An 18,527-nucleotide genomic window follows, 5' to 3' on the forward strand; every position below is an offset into this window, starting at 1 on the left:
GACTAGTCGTCGAACCGGCTTCTGACTCGATCTTATACATGCGTGCACTCCGCACAACCCCGTACATATATTAGAGTACAAATCATGAAGCCCCTTAGTTCACATGTTAGTTCCAGTTACTTAAAATGACATGGTGACACTAAAATCACCAACACTCGTGGGGAGAAAAACAGCTACTATTCAGATTTCTCGTGTGGAGAATCTGAATAGCAAGTAACATCGACAGCATACACGTTCTCGTGTGGAGAATCTGAGTTGAACCGTTTTTTCTGTTCCAGCGTTTTTTGTTCAGAAGTCGTTGAACTCGTGTAAACCTAAATATAGATTCGTGCATAGCTGTTTGACTTTGGGCCGATTCGGGCCGGTGGTTGACTTTGGGTTTCTACTTGGCCCAAAAATTTGTTGGCCAACAAACTTATTATGTTTCTTTTTTTTGGGATCTCCATTAGTAAAAAAAATCAATTCTTTTTTTCTTGTTTTTGAAGCAAAATCAAATCTGTTTTTTAGCTGAAACCGTGTAGCGATGACGGGAGGAGAATCGTCGCAACTACCGGCTAAGGAACACACGTCGTTCAAGTTCCAATGTCCGACTTTGACATCAACAAACTACACAATTTGGAGGATGCGCATGGAGGTGCTTGTAACACATGTTTCAGGTATTAATTAAACTATCTATTTTTTAGGGTTTTGTGCATGGACTCGGCGAGTTGGGGAGCTCTAACTCGTCGAGTAGAGATCATTTATGAGGACGCAGGACTTAGAACTTACTCGATGAGTCGGAAGGTCCCGACTCGAAGAATAGGCGATGTAAAGGGAAACCCTAATTTTTAGGGGTTTATACCCTATTTAAAGAACTTATGGCTCATTTGTAGCCTCTTTCATCGTTCTTACAGTCCAGAAGGAAACCTTAGCCGCATTTTGGTGCTTTCTTGAGTGTGTGTGAGCCTTGGAGAGTGGAACTTGTGCTTTTGAGAAGGAAACTTGAAGGTTGAGGAGATTGAAGAGAGGAGAAGGCTTTGGATCTGGCATCTACTTGTTGTTAGCATCCATTTAGAGGTAAAAAGTTGCTACATTGATCTCTATTTGCTTAGATCTCATTTTATGGAAGAACATGAAGGCTCAGTGTCCCCTACTAGCTGCCAGGCCGGCATAGGCTCCAACGCCGGCTACACTGAGGATTACTGATGGGGGTCAGGGTAGAGCAGAGCCTCCGAAGGCTCGGGGACGCGCTTTCCAGCTTACGGCTGAAGAGGCTAGGACAGCACCGGATGTGGTGGCTGGTATGTTTCTATTCTTTATCTTATTGATTTTATATGTTTTATGTGTTTGTACCTATGTTAGGTACGTTCTTAGTGAACTCTCTGCCTGCTCTTGTATTATTTAACTCTGGAGCGAGTCGGTCATTTGTCTCTCGATCATTTAGGAGAGAGTTCGGTTTGCCCTTAGGAGAGCTAGAGTGTTCGTTGCGAGTCTCCATCGCCAACGAACACGGGATTCCTGCCTCTTCAGTCTATCAGGGTTGCGTTCTGGAGATCTTCGGGGTATCCTTCCCGATTGATTTGATTCTGATTCCCATGGGGGAAGTCTATGTGATAGTGGGTATGGATTGGCTGAGTCTATTCGGTGCCATGATCGACTGTGAGGGTCAGCATATGGTAGTTCGAACCCCAAGTGAGGGAGAACTGGTTATCTACAGCGAGGGCACCAGGTTGGGTTCAGGGTTCTGTTCAGCTTCCAGGGCTAGACAGTATATTCTGCACGGGTGTGCGGGATATCTGGCGTATGTGGTGGATACGCGGGTCAGGGATCAGGTCTTGGTTTTAGAGGTTCCAGTCGTCAGGGAGTTCGCTGATGTATTCCAGGAGGAGTTACCCGGAGTGCCTCCGGAGAGGCAGGTCGAGTTCAGGATCAACCTTGTGCCAGGTGTGGCCCCTATCACCAAGGTGTCGTACCGATTGGCACCACCTGAGATGCAGGAGTTGTCATCTCAGCTACAGGAGCTGCTAGGCAAGCAGTTGATTCGTCCGAGCAGTTCTCCGTGGGGAGCGCCGATTCTCTTCGTCAAGAAGAATGATGGTTCACACTGGATGTGCATTGATTACCGGGAGTTGAACAAATTGACGGTGAAGAACCGTTATCCACTCCCCCGGATTGACGATCTCTTTGATCAGCTATATGGAACATGTTGGTTCTCCAAGATAGACTTGAGTTCCGGGTACCATCAGGTAAGGGTACGGGAGGAGGACGTGGAGAAGAATAATACTTGGAAATTAGTTCCTCCACCTAAAGATGCTAAACCTATCGGGTTAATATGGTTGTATAAATTAAAAGAAATACGAATGGATCAATTACAAGGTACAAAGCGCGTCTAGTAGCTAAAGGCTATGTACAAGAGCAAGGCATTGATTTTGATGAAGTATTCGCGAGTAGCTCGACTCGAGACAATAAGATTATTGATTGCTCTCGCAGCCGGGAACAGATGGAAGATTCATCACTTAGATGTAAAAACGACATTTTATATGGAGATTTAAAAGAAGAAGTGGACGTGAGTCAACCAGAAGGTTTCGTGAAGCAAGGTGAAGAAACAAAACTCTACAAATTGGAAAAAGCTTTATATGGTCTTCGACCATCTCCGAGAGCATGGAATTTAAATCTTAACAACACGTTGAAAAATATGGGTTTTTAAAGATGCATGCAAGAAAATGCGGTTTCTATAAAGGTTTTTAATGGATAATATATATAATAGTTGCGGTTTATGTAGATGATTTGTTCGTGACGGGAACAAGTTTAGAGTTTATAAACCAATTCAAGAGACTAATGGCGTTACAGTTTGAAATGTCAGACCTTGGCAAACTAACTTGCTACTTGGGTATTGAAGTATTGCAAGAAAGCAGTTGTGTAAAGGTCTGTCAAGAGAGTTATGCTATGAAGATTCTAAAAGAGGCGGGCATGTAAGAGTGTAATGCAAGTTAATGTCCGATGGAGCCAGGACTAAAGTTATCAAAAGCTGAAGATGAACCAGAAGTTGAAACTACCTATTATCGAAAAATAGTAGGTTGCTTACGATATCTCTTACACGCTCATCCTGACTTAGCATATTCGGTTGGAGTAGTTAGTCGTTATATGCAAAGTCCAAGAGAATCACATGCACGCGCTATTAAGCAAATCCTTCGTTACTTGCGTGGAACTCCATCTTTTGGGATAGTATATAAACGAAGTAAAGATTTGGGCTTGCTAGGTTACAGTGATAGCAGTCAAAATGTGGATGTTGATGATGGAAGAAGTACAACAGGGCATGTCTTCTATCTTGGTGACTCAACTATCACTTGGTGCTCCCAGAAGCAAGATACAATAGCTTTGTCCTCGTGTGAAGTTGAGTCCATGGCAACTACTACAGTTGCATGTCAGGCAATATGGTTAAGGGAGTTATTGGCTGAGCTGACAGGAATGAAAAAACAGAAGCTGCTGATTCGCATAGACAACAAATCAACAATTGCACTGTCAAAGAATCATGTATTTCATGGAAGAAGCAAACACAATCACACTTAATTCCACTTTATTCGAGAGCTTGTGGAAAACGAGCAAGTGATTGTTGAACATGTTTCGGTAGATAAGCAACGAGCAGATCCACTTACGAAGGCCTTAGCTCGGATAAGGTTCGTACAGATGAAAGCGTTGCTTGGTGTGCAAGAATTACCCTCGACTCATAAATTCAGGGGGCGATTGTTGGTGAATATCTGAGATCGAAAGTGTCTAGAATGTGTGATCCGGTCCAGAAGTCAAGTTTCTTGGAGTGTTGTCCAAGTCCTCTTTGTTTCCTTGCGCCATAAGGAAATAAGAATATAGAATGTTTATATGTTTCTATAGATTTCTACTTTAATACTAATATGTTTCTGTCTAGTATAAAATCAGTTGATTAGGTTCCTGTAAACATTCACTTGTATTGGAGTTGTAAGTAAAGTTTCTTCAATAAAAGTTCCTGGGAGTTTATGCAGTAGCTTTTATTTTTAGTTTCCTGTTTTCACTTTATGGACAACGTTGTTTGTGTCGGCGACGAACCGAAGGCAAAGCCACCTGAAACACCGCCATCCCAACCCACCATTCTCTCTGGCCATCCCCAGCCATCTAGAAACATATTGTTACCTTCTACTTCTTGAAAAGAGAGAGTCTTAGATCTTGAGTGTGATTACTACTTCTTGAAAAGAAAATTTGTGGGTGAGAAGCCCTGATGAAATTGCATAGACAATGAGTTATTGTGGGTGGGCGTTGAGGAAAACCCACCGGGGAAAATGAATTAATCGTATGGAGCCCAAATCAAGAGAGGGACCGTTCCGTCCACGTGTGTATCTACTTACACATATTGCATTCTATTTGTACACTGTGTCTTCATTTTCCCTTGCCATGTTGGATAAAACACACACACATGACATTACAACCGCTTAGTCTAAGTAAAGTGACCAAATTAACCACTCAAATTGGACTTTAAGCCCCTACACTACAAAAAGAAACATAGGGGGCTTTTAAAACAAACACGAATAGTTTGTAGGGCTAAAGTGACATATTCCCTTGTTGCGGTCTTTTGGAAAGATTATGACAAAAGTTATCCTTATTTCGAAAATTAATTATGGCTTTATTTTATAAAATACACAAAATTATGTGGTTAGTCTTTATGGTTATCCAAAACAAGTTGATTCAACACAACTATCGAAAACTCTATGTGCTAGTCCATGTGGTTTCATTTATTGTGTGGTTGGTCTATATTGCATGTATAATGACTTTTCTACCATTTTTTATTCTTTTTACATTTTTTGTATATTGTTTTTTTTAATAAATCAATAAATTATAAATAAAAAAACATCTCAAAAAATACCATGGTTTGTTCTTCATGAATACACATATATTCAATAACATCTTCATGCGCACATACAAACACCCATGAAGAATTTTATAAACACACACATTCAAGAATACTGACCACCTGTGTAACCACTGTCATTCACTACCACCACCATCTGCCACGGCCACTAACCACCATGTGAAACCACCACTAGATCTGGTAATCGACACATACACACAAACACACTTGGAAATCGAGTTAAGAAAAGAGAGTAAAATCCAACCTCTATTAATACCACCAATCTAGAGTTCTCTCAAATGAGTAGAATTTCGTAGAAGATCGTTTAAAATATGAGGTTGCATACAGTCCATAATTCCTAAAGAGACTATTAGAATACCTACCAACGAAGTTCGGAAGAAGTAAAATTATTGTAACCAAGGTTGAGTCTTTGGATATGAGGAATATCAAAGCGAGAACCATCATAGAGATTGTTATGCTGAACTATCTGCATTTAGAACCTCGAAATATGCCCAAAGGACAACAAAATAGAAACTTTCATTAAATGTGTACAAGTCAATGTAGCATTGTTGATAAAGTTGAACTATTGTAAAACCTTTCAACTAATCTGATAACAACTTTTACTTATATCTAACTACCACAAAACCAATGCTTAACAAGTTCCATAACTCCTCTTGTTTAGAACTTTCAAATATGATGGATTATAAACCATTGGTCAAATTTTTAATGTTAGTGAAGGCGATTTTGTGTTGTAGTCCTCTAACATGTGTTTTTGTATACTTTATCAGTGGAATCCATTATGTGCAATGACAGAAAACATACTTTCAGTACTTACTAATGTTTACAAAACTAACACAGGAATAAAAAATACACCATAACAACAATTTCTGCCAAATTCAAAACATAATCGATGCTACAACCTGATTTAGACACTACATTGAGAAGTTAAACTCATTTTCCAATATATACATATCTTTTCTTGTTTCCCGTTGTTCGGAGCATGTGCTCTCCTGCATCAGCAATTGCATTGAACCACTTTTGTCTTCCCGTAGACAACATGACATATCCCATCACTAATCCAATTACGGTCCCATAACCATACCCCAACATCACCACTCTCCATGGAAATCCACTCTCACCATCTACATCGCCATCACCATCAACTTCAAGTTGTGTTTCCTGTTTGATTTGAGGACAAGAACTTGCAGCTCTGGAAGATGAGCTAACCATCCTGGAAACATACCAGTTAATTAGTTGTTTCCAAGATCTAATACCTTCAAGGATTGACATTTAGACAAGGAACTTGGGACCTCTCCTTGTAATCGATTTCCGTTCAAAATAAACCCTTCTAATCTTCCACACTCTTTGTACATATTTGGAATGATTCCATGAAAATCGTTGTTCCTCATATCTACCATTAAAAGAGAGGAGTTGATACAAAGCATTGTGGAATCAGTCCACTAAAGCTATTATTGGATATATCCAAGATTTGTAGCTTTCTCATGTTGCAAATTGATGGAGGGAACGATCCTTGAATCTGGTTAGACTGAAGATACAGAAACTCAATTTTATCCCATTGAAATTGAATTTCTGGCAACCCTTTTATGAAGTTATTTGACAAATTCAAAAAATTCAATAGGTTTCCTCCAATCTCCCCTGCCCAATCAGGGATGTGACCATGTATGTCGTTAACTGATAGATCTAAATATATAAGATTTTTCATGGCTCGTAAAGACTCCAGAAACACAGTAAGCTTGCACGATGCCAACTCTAAGTATTATAACCTAGGATTGACATGGTTGGTACCATTGTTGTTCACAACAGTTAAGCCACTGTAAGAGAGATCAAGATTTTGAAGGTTAGGTAGGATTGATAGCAATGTATTCAGATCCCATAATCCGGTGAAATTTTTAAATGAAAGATCAAGGTAATTGAGATTTGTGGGTTGGATAAATGAGGATGGAGTACTAAAGCCTCCATTAATCTCGCCATCAAACTGATTTACCGAGAGGGAGAATCTCTTTAGTGAACAACAGTTGAACAACTCAGATGGTAAGGTTGTGTTTAGTTATGGAAAAATAGTTTTCATTTTCTATTTTTCGTTTTCCCTTTTCCGTTTTCAGTTTTCATTGTAAAAATTAGAAAACGCGTTTAGTTAAAACTTATTCATTTTTCATTTTCAGTTTTAGAAAATTAGAAAACGTGTTTAGATGTGTATTTTTCTATCGGTTTTTATTTTTCGAAAACGGTATCGGTGACAGGGTGGGGGTGGGGCGGCGGCGGGGGCAGTGGTGGTGTCGATGATGGCGACGGTGATGGTGGTGGTGGTGGTGGCGGCAGTGGGGTGGCGGCGACAATGACAATTGTGGCAGTGGTTGTGATGGCGACGACAGCGGTGGTGCTACGGATAGGGTAGTGGTAGTGGTGATGGTAGGTCGGTGATTGTGGGGGTCGGTGTGGGTGTGGGTGTGTGTGTGTGTGTGTGTTTGTGGGGTGTGTGTGTGTGTCTGTTTGTGTGGGGTGTGGATAGGGGTGTGTTTGTGGGTGTGTGTGTGTGGGTGTGGGTGTGTGTTTGTAAGGGTGGGAGTGGGTATATGTGTGTGTGTGTGTTTGTGTTTGTGCGTTTGTGGGGGTGTGTTTGTGGGTATGTATGTGTGTGTGTTTTTGGGGGTGGGTGTGGGTGTGTGTGTTTGTGGGGGTAGGTGTGTGTGTGTGGGGGGGGGGGGGGGGGTGTTTGCTTGTGTGTGTGTGTGTGTTTGTTTGTGTGATTGTGGGGGTATGGGTGGGGGTGTGTTTGTGAGTGTAGGGGTGGGCTTGGGAGTGGGTGGGTAGGGGTGTGGTGGGTTGGAGGTGTTAAGGTGGGGTGGGTAGAGGTGGGTAGGGTGAGAGTAGTTGTGTGTTTATATTTTAGAAAAATTATAGAATTAGAAAAAACTAGAAAACAATGATTATCGGTTTTCCAAAAATTTCCAACTTCTTTGTAATTTTAGATAACGGAAAATTTTAGAAAAATAGATGAACTAACCGCGTTTTCAAAATTCTCATTTTTCTTGGAAATTTTTTCCGGAAAACGACCAAACTGGAACGAGAACACAGGACGTTGCAAGTGGGATGGTGTCACTTGCAACCACTTGGGTATCTATTTTTGTGGTTTGGTGGGGTCCATTCCCAAATCCATAGTTAGCCTTAGAAACCTTACTACTCTTGATTTATCACCAAACAAGTTTAACGGAACATTTCCTTCATTCTTGTTTACCCTCCCTTTGCTAGATACCATTTTCTAGCAAAGGGAGGGTAAACAAGAATGAAGGAAATGTTCCGTTAAACTTGTTTGGTGATAAATCAAGAGTAGTAAGGTTTCTAAGGCTAACTATGGATTTGGGAATGGACCCCACCAAACCACAAAAATAGATACCCAAGTGGTTGCAAGTGACACCATCCCACTTGCAACGTCTTGTGTTCTCGTTCCAGTTCATCATAATTGGATGATAACAAGAACCTAGCCAAGCTTGACCGATGTAATCAAGATCATCTTCTTTATTGTATGAACGATTGATGGAGGAAAGGTTTTGTTTGATAGAGAAGCAAATCAAGGCTTTGTTGAGGAGGGCATTTGTGAGTGGCATCCAACGAAGAGGAATAAGAAAAGTAAATGAAGAAAAAGAAAATGGAAAAGGAAAAGGAAAAGGAAAAGGAGGTAAGCATGTTTGAATACACATGCTCAAATATATCTATACTCATGGCAAATTGGCAATATTACACTTAAATTTCTCTAGGCACCATAGATACTTTAAGTTGATCGAGATTTAAGTATTTGTTTTCGAACAATTACAATAGCCAAAGACTTACATAGTTTTTCCTATCATTGAGGGTTTAGTTGTCTAATCTCTTATTTCCAAGTAATTCAACAATCTCTTATCTAGGTCTTGATTCAATGGTGGCCCTTGATTATAGGGGTGAGCATTTGGACCGGACCGGTTTCGAAGAATATTGTGGACTGTGGACCGGACCGGATGAGACTTACCGGGTCCATGTCCATGTCTGGATTTTCCAGTTCTTGGACTCGTTTCGACCGGTACAACTTTACATGCATACGACACAACTTGTTAAAACGCGTTTTTTAGTTTGATACAACCCGTTAAAACAAATATGTTGCTGGGTTTGATACGTTACAAGTTGTTAAAATGAATACTTTTTTTGGGTTTGATACGGTATAACTCGTAAAAATGAATATGTTTCTGTTTCTTGTGCCCTTTGGACCAGTTAAACTTTAATTGTTTATACTTTATATCATTTGTTTGAAGGATTGTAACTTATTGAATATTACATTAAAAACAACAAAATTATAGTTTAAACTCATCTACAAACTCTAAATTACACGTTGGAAAAAACCGCATGTCAATTCAATTTAAAACAAATAAGATATGTTTGTTTAAAGAATTTCACAGAATACAAAAGTTTAAATTTTTTGCCGAAAAGCTGAAATATTTTAGCTTTGATATCTCATCTTTGAAGGATTGTAACTCACCAAATATAAAACTAAAAACAACAAAATTATAGTCTAAAATCATCTACAAACTCTAAATTACACGTTGGAAAAAAGCTTATGTCAATCCAACTTAAAACAAATGAGATATGTTTGTTTAAAGAATTTCACAGAATACAAAAGTTTAAATTTCTTGCTGAAAAGCTGAAATATTTCAGCTTTGATATTTCATCTTTAAAGGATTGTAAGTCATTGAATATAACACCCAAAACAACAAAACTATAGTCTAAAATCATCTACATACTCTAAATTACACGTTAGGAAAACCCGCATGTCAATCCGACTTAAAACGAATGAGATATGCTTGTTTAAAGAATTTCATAGAATACAAAAGTTTAAATTTCTTGATGAAAAGCTGAAATATTTAGCTTTGATATCTCATCTTTGAAGGATTGTAACTCATCGAATATAACACCAAAAATAACAAAATTATAGTCTAAAATCATCTACAAACTCTAAATTACAAGTTGGAAAAAACTCGCATATCAATCAGACTTAAAAGGAATGAGATATGCCTGTTTAAAAATTTTCACAAAATACAATTTTTTTTTAAAATAAGTCGGTCCAAAAGTGGTTTTTACCTGGAACCAGGCAGACCAGACCGGTTTTGCTCAAATCCTAGAATCGAGAACCTGCCCCGAGGTACAAAAAAATGGTCCGGTCCGATCCGGTCCATAGTTCCAAATGTCCACCCCTATTCTAATGATATTAAAAAAATGAATATAAGCATTTCATAATCTTCTAAGTTGTGAAACATATCCTTTAAGCTAAATCTTTGTAACCTATGAAATATTCATAATATCTAAAATTTAAAAATAAGTATTCTCTTTAGGGATGTGTTTGATTCCGAATCGAGAACCGAAGAACTGAAAACCGGTTTAATAGGACGTAGAGAACCGAGAACTTGACCAACATCCCGGTTCCGATTTTTTTCTAGACAAATGTTCATCTCTAATTAGATTATCTTCGCCAGGTTTTAAATCCATATTCCGAAAACCTTTACTTATTGTAAAATGTAATCGAAAGTTAGAAACAAAGCTCATACTGAAAAAAAAACGTTTCTAAAGGTGTTATTGACAAAAAAAAAACATCAATTTTGTAAAAGATTAAAGGGGTAATTACTAATCTAGCCAAATTAAGGAAGTGATTAGCAATTTTTAGCCAAAAATTAGTAAATGTCCAAATATAGCTCACGAAACCGTAGGTTTCTATATTCGTCTACTGTTTCGTCAATTCGTCTACTGTTTCGTGTTTTGTATAATTTTTTTTTTCATTTCTAAGAAACAAAATTGTATGGTTTTTAAAACCTACGGTTTCCTCTCGGTTTAGCTACGGTTTCCCAAACTATAGCCTACGGTTGGGAAAAAAAATACGTTTTTTTTTAAAGTCTACTGTTTTGGGGTTTAATCTACTGTTTTGTCAAAAAAGCTACGGTTTTGGGGTTTAATCTACTGTTTTGTCAAAAAAAATTACGTACGGTTCATACGAAACCGTAGGTGTACAAGTCGACACTGCACAATCTGTGCATTGGGCACTTGTACACCGTAGGTTTCGTATGAAACCTACGGTTTTATATTTTTTTTTTCAATTTTTTTCAAAAAAAACTTAACCCCATATACAAAACATACTCATACTCACAAACACGGTAAAATTTTGATGAAAAGTAGACAAACCTGGTTGTTCTTCGGGTGCTCCATTGAGAGAAAAAAATAGCAAAACCAACAAAAAAAATAGGAAAAAATGACCTAATCTGAAAAATTTTACAGTATATACTTTGGGCTAATGGGTCACGAAAAAAATAAACGGGTCCGTGAAACAGTAGCCCATTAAGAGAAAAGAGTAGTCTTAGGGGAAAAGAGTAGTCAACTGCGGAAAGTTGACTACTCTTTTGGGGGCTATTTTTGGCTAAGTGGTTTTTTTGGCTATTTTTTGATAAGTAATTAAAAATTTTGGCTAGATTTGTATTTTTAAATTAATGTATTTTCTTATTCATTTTTGTGATTATGTATGTTAATATTTTTTTATTCGCTTTTTATTATGGTGGAGACCCACCGGCAACATATGCTTTCCTGTGAATTTCCTTTACTCTTCCCTCCCCCATCACTGAAACGGCTGCGAAATCAGTTTCAAGCTGCTACGAAACTCCATGGAAGCTTACTTTCGCGCTTCTGTATCTATAAACCCTACTGCTTCCATCTCCAAACTTCATCACTTCAATTTTCTGTGAAAATTGATAATCTACACAAACAATTCAAACCCTCACCTCCTCGAACTAATCAGAATGGGAATCCAAATCCCTCTCCGCAAGAAGGTAACCCTAAATCCAAATAGCATGATCCAAAGAGATTGTGACGAAGATCAGTGGACTCCAATTATCGTCGTCATCATAATCCCTAACTTCACCCGTACGATCTCCAAAGCCATCAGCAGCAATAACAATTCATTTGCGATTTTCTTTGCATTGCTTTATGTAGGCTTCGGTTTGTCGAGATTATGCTTATCTAAATTCATTTCCCTGCCTAAACACGAGAAATTGATGCAGCAATTATTGTTGAAGTTGGATAGCTGGTTTCTCACTACGGTGATAACGTTTGGATTTGTTTATCGGTTAGCGGAGACGATGGATATGTACATTGTTGTGTCTGTGGGGAGTTTAGTTCTGTTTGTTATGTTGGTGATTGATCTTGTTAGGGTTTGGAAGATTTGGAGACACGGTGGTGAGGATGAAACTCCGTTGCCTGAGGATCAGACGATGGATGCCGGAAAATTTAACGGTTACTCTGTCTCGATCTTGGATAAAGTGTGATTCAACTGGAGTAACGGAGATTAGTGATTAGTTATTCCTATATTAATATTGGTTGTTTAAAAGTATTTGATATCCATTGATATATGTAAAAATAAAAAACCATTATTGGACTTTGTGTTTAATCAATCAATCCAATCCAAAGACATAAGTTTGACCTCATTCACGGTCTTCAAAGAGGAGCATCTAATCTTTCTGATAAGCAAAGCGTTTCTGGACTTCCAAATCCGCCAAAGAATCGTGTACACAAGAGCATGCTTAAGCTTCAACACCGTACTAATGGGATTAGAGATCTCCAACAAACGCAAAAGATTCATCTTAATAGACTTAAGAAGTTGCTCTAGGAAAACACAACTCCGGTTCGTAGAGACTTGGAGAAGATACACTCGAAAAACACATGGTCAACATCATCATTAACGGTCATCGCAAAAAGAGCAAAGGGTGGAAGAGATATTAACATCGCTGAGGGCTATATGGGAAGCCAACGAGATACAATTTATGAAAAACCGTCAAATAAAACAGTTAACCTTAAATGAAACTCAACTGGACAATGTGAACTTGAACGGGTCAACATCAAAAGCATCTCAACCACTATATTTCCTCAAGGAATGCATCGGAAAGAAATATCCCACAGCACCTCATTTCCATCTCCAAGTATCATACATGTAAGAACAATTAATGAGAGAGATGACAGACAAAAGATTCAGGAAGCCTCGAGATTCATGATTTTCATCATCATTACCGGTGGCGGAGCTAGGATTTTAGGATAAGTGAAGCTCTTTCATATTACTAAAAATCCTATTAACAGATACAAACATATCCCAACTACTTTCTAAAAAATACAAATTACTGAAAAAGCTCATATAAACAAAAAAATCTGAAATATCTGTGGTCATGAGACATATGATTATCACTATAAATGAGAACCATAATTCCAATAATAGTGATTAATATTAACATAATAGAAGTAAGCGGGTCGATCAGGTATCTAAATTCTAAAGAAAAAACATTATTGATAATCCAAGACCATACATATTGATAGACATAATTGCTATTTATTTGCTGAATATGCAGATTCCTTTCAGGAAGTGGGCAGGTTGTGAACCATGGGTATCTATTATGAACATCTACCCTAATATTATCACTAACAATATGTGGTTGTAAGTCGTGAACATCTTTTTTCGTTTGAAAACAGATTCGATGGTATAAGAAATAAAAAACCAATCATAAGTTTATCATTAATTACAAATTATAGTGTTCAACAAAAATATTAACCACAAATTACACAAAACTTAAATATGCATTAACTAATAAGAATTAGAAATTACCTTTTTATTGAAATTGAAGTTGGTAAAAAAGAATGTTGATGAATGTAATTGCATTAGCCTCTTTGCCGATGATTTGTAATTGTCCATCTATTGCAGCTGATTTGCAGTTTTAGGTAGGTAATTATGTTTGTTATTGTATATTTGTATGTAGGAAATTTGTAATTGTCCAATACAAAATTAAAGAAATTGGGCTATAAAGGGGACGGGTGGGCTTAGGATGAATTTTTATTTTGGGATTAAAACGATTAAAAGGTTACTAATACTGTATAACTAATATAAGCAAAATAAGAGACCGTTAGGATTGTATAATACTTGATCCAAAATATATAAATTGATTGTGCTTTAAATGTCTTTTTATTGTTATTTATAAGTTTCATCAAGTAATTTACAACACAAATAATAATATTTAAGGTCAAAACTGAAAAATAAAAGTAAAAAATTGACAATAAATATAGAACGGACCAAGTATTACAACCTTAACGTAGAAATAAATCGATTAGATAATACGCCTCAAACTCTAAAAGGCCGAAGGCATCATTTTGAGGACCAAGCCCATTTATTGCTGGATGACAAGCCCACTCACTTTTATATAGGTTTTCAGTTAGTATTTGAGAACTTTACGTATGGGTGGATGCATATAAGATATTACAAGTTTCTTGATTATGAGATTTTACTTTTATTGCTAGAGATAACTGTTTTTTTAGTAAAAACACCAAAATAAACAACTAACATTTTCAAAACTATACCAATAGTTATATGTTTTATTATTAATCATTCGAATCCAATAGCCGAATTTTTTATCCCAAACCCCAAAAGGTTGAATCGTGGCGACCCTAAGAACCCCATAAACAACCTCTATCCCATTATGAGTGTTTAAGCATGTACTTAACGGCCTGTTAAGAACGAGAAGCTAGGGATGTTATTCGGGTCGGAACCGGACCGAACCGACCCGAACCCGAATAACCTGAAAACCGAATAAGGGTAATTGCATGAACTGAAAACCGAACCGATTAACCAATACGGGTTCGATTCGGTTCAGGTATTAATCGGTTCGGTTCGGTTATTACCTGAATAACCCGAATAACATGTATAAGATGATTAAGAACCTAATATAATCGAAAAAAAAAAACCGAATAAACCGTATTGAGATTCTATAACCCGAATACACTACTAGAAAAAAGGTTTTCCTTGACAGACAATGTCTGTCATAAATGCCTATATATGACAGACAAATGTCTGTCATTGAAAGCTATGTCATAAAGGAAAATGACAGACATTAGGTCTATCATAAAGTTTACGACAGACTTTTATGACCAACAATTACAACATACATACACGACATGCGTTTGCGACATACATTTACGACCGACTTTGTCATAATTCGTAACTTTTTTGTATTTATGACGGACATTTACAACATGTTTTGTAAAATATGATTTTTGACATTTTTACGACATGCTTTGTATGTCATATATATATATATATATATATATATATATATATATATATATAAACACACACACACACCAAATCTTAATCAAACTAAACTATATATTTAGTGTCTAATAACGCAAAATAAAACATCATACATATATAAAAAGGCTTACACGAACTATAGTGTCAAATTCAAAAATACGCTCCAAATTCATCAAAAAGTAATTGTCAAATTCATATCACTAGTAAATAAAATTTATGACATAAGTAGCCCATTCTTCACGCACCCTATCAAGCTCGACGTCTGTATATTCATTCTTCCCCCAAAACTGAGACAAAAACTAATATATTAGCAAAAAACCATTAAATAATTATATATATAAATATTCTACAACACTTCAAGTCCATCAAGTAACTAATAGATTTACTTACATTGTTATTCAACACTTCAAGTCCTTCAACAACCGCTTTCATGAACTTAAGAACATAATACCCGCATTCTGTGTAACCAGGCTGAAAGGGACACTGTACAATTATATAACAAATTGTTAGACATTGATCCAACACTAGCTTTAAGTTGTAACAGTTGAAGAATTATACCTATAGTTAACATGAGATCCTGCAAACACACATTTTTCAGGAAAAAAAATACCTTCAGTGCCCTTTCAAGAGCGAGAGATATCATCCGCGCACACACATCACCTGATCAATATTAGCCAACAATGAGCAAAAAGATGATTATATGTAGCTCTTGTATTAGCAATTGAGAAAGAATTTAATGACATCAATGCCATTAAGAATATGTGCAATACCTTCTTGGTCTGGTTGATGAACTATATCTGAACAAGGAACATATAGATATGGTAAAGCCTGCATCATAATCAAGATACTTCATACTCATCATACTCAATAGCTATTTGACAAATAGCAATCAAATAAAAACAACACTTTGTATCAAAAAATGAAACTTGATTCTACATTGTCAACCATAAGTACCTACCAAATTGCAGTTTCTCATAAACTCCCAAGTTTTTAGAGTATCAATGTGAGAAACTTACTGGATGAATATGCAAACATGTCTTATGACCAGCTGGTGTTGACCCATATACTCTAATCACAGAAACCTCATTCACCTTCCCACCTGTCCATTCAGAAATATAAGTAACAGAGACATATAAACATTTGCAAAAGAACTTTCTTTGCAAAGCAGACATAGACCCTCACTATTTTATATAGTACAATCGGTGTACTTTTATGGTGTAAACAAGCCATTTCAATTATCATATCTTCAGCTTTAATACTTGAACATTCATTTGGAGTTATTTAAAATAAAGGCTTTGTGTGTTGTGTTGGGAGCAATTTATGTGGTACAAATGCAAAGTGCATGCATTTCTTTAGAGGAATTGAAAAACTTCAAAACTTTGTGTTATTGAATCAATTAAGTACAAATAGCCGCATCAAATTTCCAAAACGATAGCGCATAGTACCATGGTAAATGGAGACACTTGTAAGAGTGTAGAAAAGTTATGACTCAAGATGAGATAAATAAAATATAGTTCATGAGCATAGATACCTTGAATGCTACTGTAACAGAGATCAAAGCCTGGAATTGGAGGAGACGTAGTAATCAATTGACACTATCCGAACGCTGAAAAGCTTCAAATCCGGCTGGGAGACTTCCATTGATTTCTCTGAACTTCGTGAAAATTGGGGCAATTATATACAACACGATCCTCTCTGTTGTTCAATCCATCCAATTGAGAATACAATAAAGATTAGAGTTTGTTACACCTGGACTGATTAAAGCAAATTGGAGAGAGAGAGCGAGCGAGAGAGAGAGAGAGAGAGAGAGAGGGAGGGAGCTCACCGATTATGAACAGAGGGAGATAGATATACTCAAAATGCACTCCCAATTCATGTAAGCATTTCATCGAACAGCTGTTGTGCACATGCTATTGAATGGGGGAAATAGAAATGGAAGGCTACCATCGAAAGCAGCCGACTCAAGAACACGGATGAATGGCAAATAATGCGATAGTGGTGAATCGGAGGAACGTCGTCGGCGCTTGGCTCGACTGGGGAAGAGAGGAGAGCGAAGACTTGCATCGACAATTCTGGAAGCATTAACTGATCGTGAAGAGGGAGAAGAAACGAAGGCAGGGCTTTCTCTTTCTCGTCCGGCGATTTCAGAGCCATCGCACCCGTGTGGCGAGCTCCGGTGGTCTACGATGAAGCACCACCGTCTGTCGACCCTTAACAGCAGCATCTTCAACGCCCGTCACCACCATCTCTTGTCGACGGCGAAGCTCCATCGCACCTCTCGACCATTGCGTGACCTCCCGCCAGAGAGATCGACGTTCCCAACTTGCTGACGTGAGATCCGCTGAAACAGCTCCATTGGCGGTCTCCGTCGTCACCGCCCGTAGCAACTGTTGACTCCCGTACTATCAATCGGCGCCGGAAATAGCATCACAGCTCCGACCACTAGGTGTCCAGTCGCCGAGCGCATCCTTCCTTGGAGATCGAAGATGTAAGGGCAACATACGTCAACAAGTGGGCCTGTGGGTGCCCTAGTACGTTCAAACAAGAAAATCTTCATTTGGGCCTAATTTCGAGATGAGCTGCAAAGAATCCTATTTTGGGCTTCCCCAATCCAGTTTCTGGTTTTATTGGGCTATCCCTACAACACAATAATGGTCCAATTTTTAAAGATAAAGTTCAACCATTCTACGCTCGCGTTCCACAAGCTTCCCCCAACAAAATACGTATTGCGGTCCAGAATCGCTCGGCATTCTTAAAAAAAAAAAAAAAAAGGAAATTGGGCCTAATTGGTTTTCCATGGACTATAGTTATCTAATTGGGCTGTAATTTCATTTTGGGCTCTTTCCAAATTAACTTTTTCATATAATTGGACCAGTCCAACAACATCAAGATGGACACTAGAAATGGTCCTTCAACTCTTTTTTTTTTTTTTTACAAACCATCCAAACATTTATTTCATTTAAAAAAATAGTTGTTTTGCTAGCTATTATCATGCATAATTTTCCTTTTTATATATGCAATTTTCTACCATGCATCGTTTTATTATATATAATAACAATTATTTGTAGGTTAGCAAACAAAAATAATGCTAAACTATCGATTATAAAGGTCATTCTTCAGGTTTTTTTTTAAGAGTTTTCACCAAAATATAATTTTTTTTCCAAACACTCATCTTTTTGTTTTTTTTTCTCCTCACACCAAACTAGAGTTTTTTCAAATTGTTAGACTGTTCGGGTTTTTTTCCCTGCTTTGTAATTAGTTTTTTTGCACTAATGTAGTGGTTTATTGGTTTTAATATTCAACTCACATCCTTTAAACCTGCTTTAATTTTTTTTCATACTATATAGTGTTCATGTACTTGTCGACATAGAATCATTGTATTATTGTTTGCGATTGCTAACTTTTTCTTATACTATTAACAGATAAAAATCATTTTAAATTACTTTTTAAAATATGACATAAAATTACGACATACATTTTTGTCTGTCGTAAATCATTGATATTTTACGATATATGACA

At 37.3% G+C, this 18,527-nt stretch overlaps 1 protein-coding gene and 1 pseudogene across 3 annotated transcripts; one reads left to right on the forward strand and one right to left on the reverse strand.

The window, feature by feature from the left end:
• Positions 1-2,979: 2,979 nt before the first annotated feature.
• On the forward strand, positions 2,980-3,549 carry LOC145107097 (secreted RxLR effector protein 161 pseudogene; annotated as a pseudogene).
• An 11,549-nt stretch (positions 3,550-15,098) lies between these two features.
• On the reverse strand, positions 15,099-17,505 carry LOC145109442 (uncharacterized). 3 transcript variants are annotated; one of them, XR_013709012.1, is made up of 7 exons: positions 16,834-17,505; positions 16,540-16,703; positions 16,025-16,107; positions 15,779-15,836; positions 15,619-15,668; positions 15,399-15,491; positions 15,099-15,295 (listed from the first exon to the last, which is right to left on the reverse strand). XR_013709012.1 is itself a non-coding variant. In XM_079046593.1 (7 exons), exons 3-7 carry the CDS (start codon positions 15,982-15,984, stop codon positions 15,209-15,211), a joined length of 306 nt encoding a protein of 101 aa, XP_078902719.1. In that variant the 5' UTR covers positions 15,985-16,107; positions 16,540-16,703; positions 16,834-17,504; the 3' UTR covers positions 15,099-15,208. The 3 variants fall into 3 exon arrangements, 1 of the variants encoding a protein (XP_078902719.1); XR_013709011.1 differs by having other exon boundaries at positions 15,567-15,668; positions 16,834-17,503; XM_079046593.1 differs by having other exon boundaries at positions 15,967-16,107; positions 16,834-17,504.
• Between the last annotated feature and the right edge of the window lie 1,022 nt (positions 17,506-18,527).

Source organism: Lactuca virosa, chromosome 4, assembly GCF_052849685.1.
Source record: "Lactuca virosa cultivar CGN04683 chromosome 4, Lactuca_virosa_CGN04683_v6, whole genome shotgun sequence".
NCBI classification, from domain to species: domain Eukaryota; kingdom Viridiplantae; phylum Streptophyta; class Magnoliopsida; order Asterales; family Asteraceae; genus Lactuca; species Lactuca virosa.

What these genes read in the sequence shown, in the direction of transcription:
- LOC145109442 (XM_079046593.1), bottom strand. An exon ending in CTCTTGAAAGGGCACTGAAG is followed by an intron (nt 15,492 to 15,618) that starts GTATTTTTTTTC and finishes ATAATTGTACAG; the next exon opens with TGTCCCTTTCAGCCTGGTTA. An exon ending in TTGAAGTGTTGAATAACAAT is followed by an intron (nt 15,296 to 15,398) that starts GTAAGTAAATCT and finishes TTTTTGTCTCAG; the next exon opens with TTTTGGGGGAAGAATGAATA.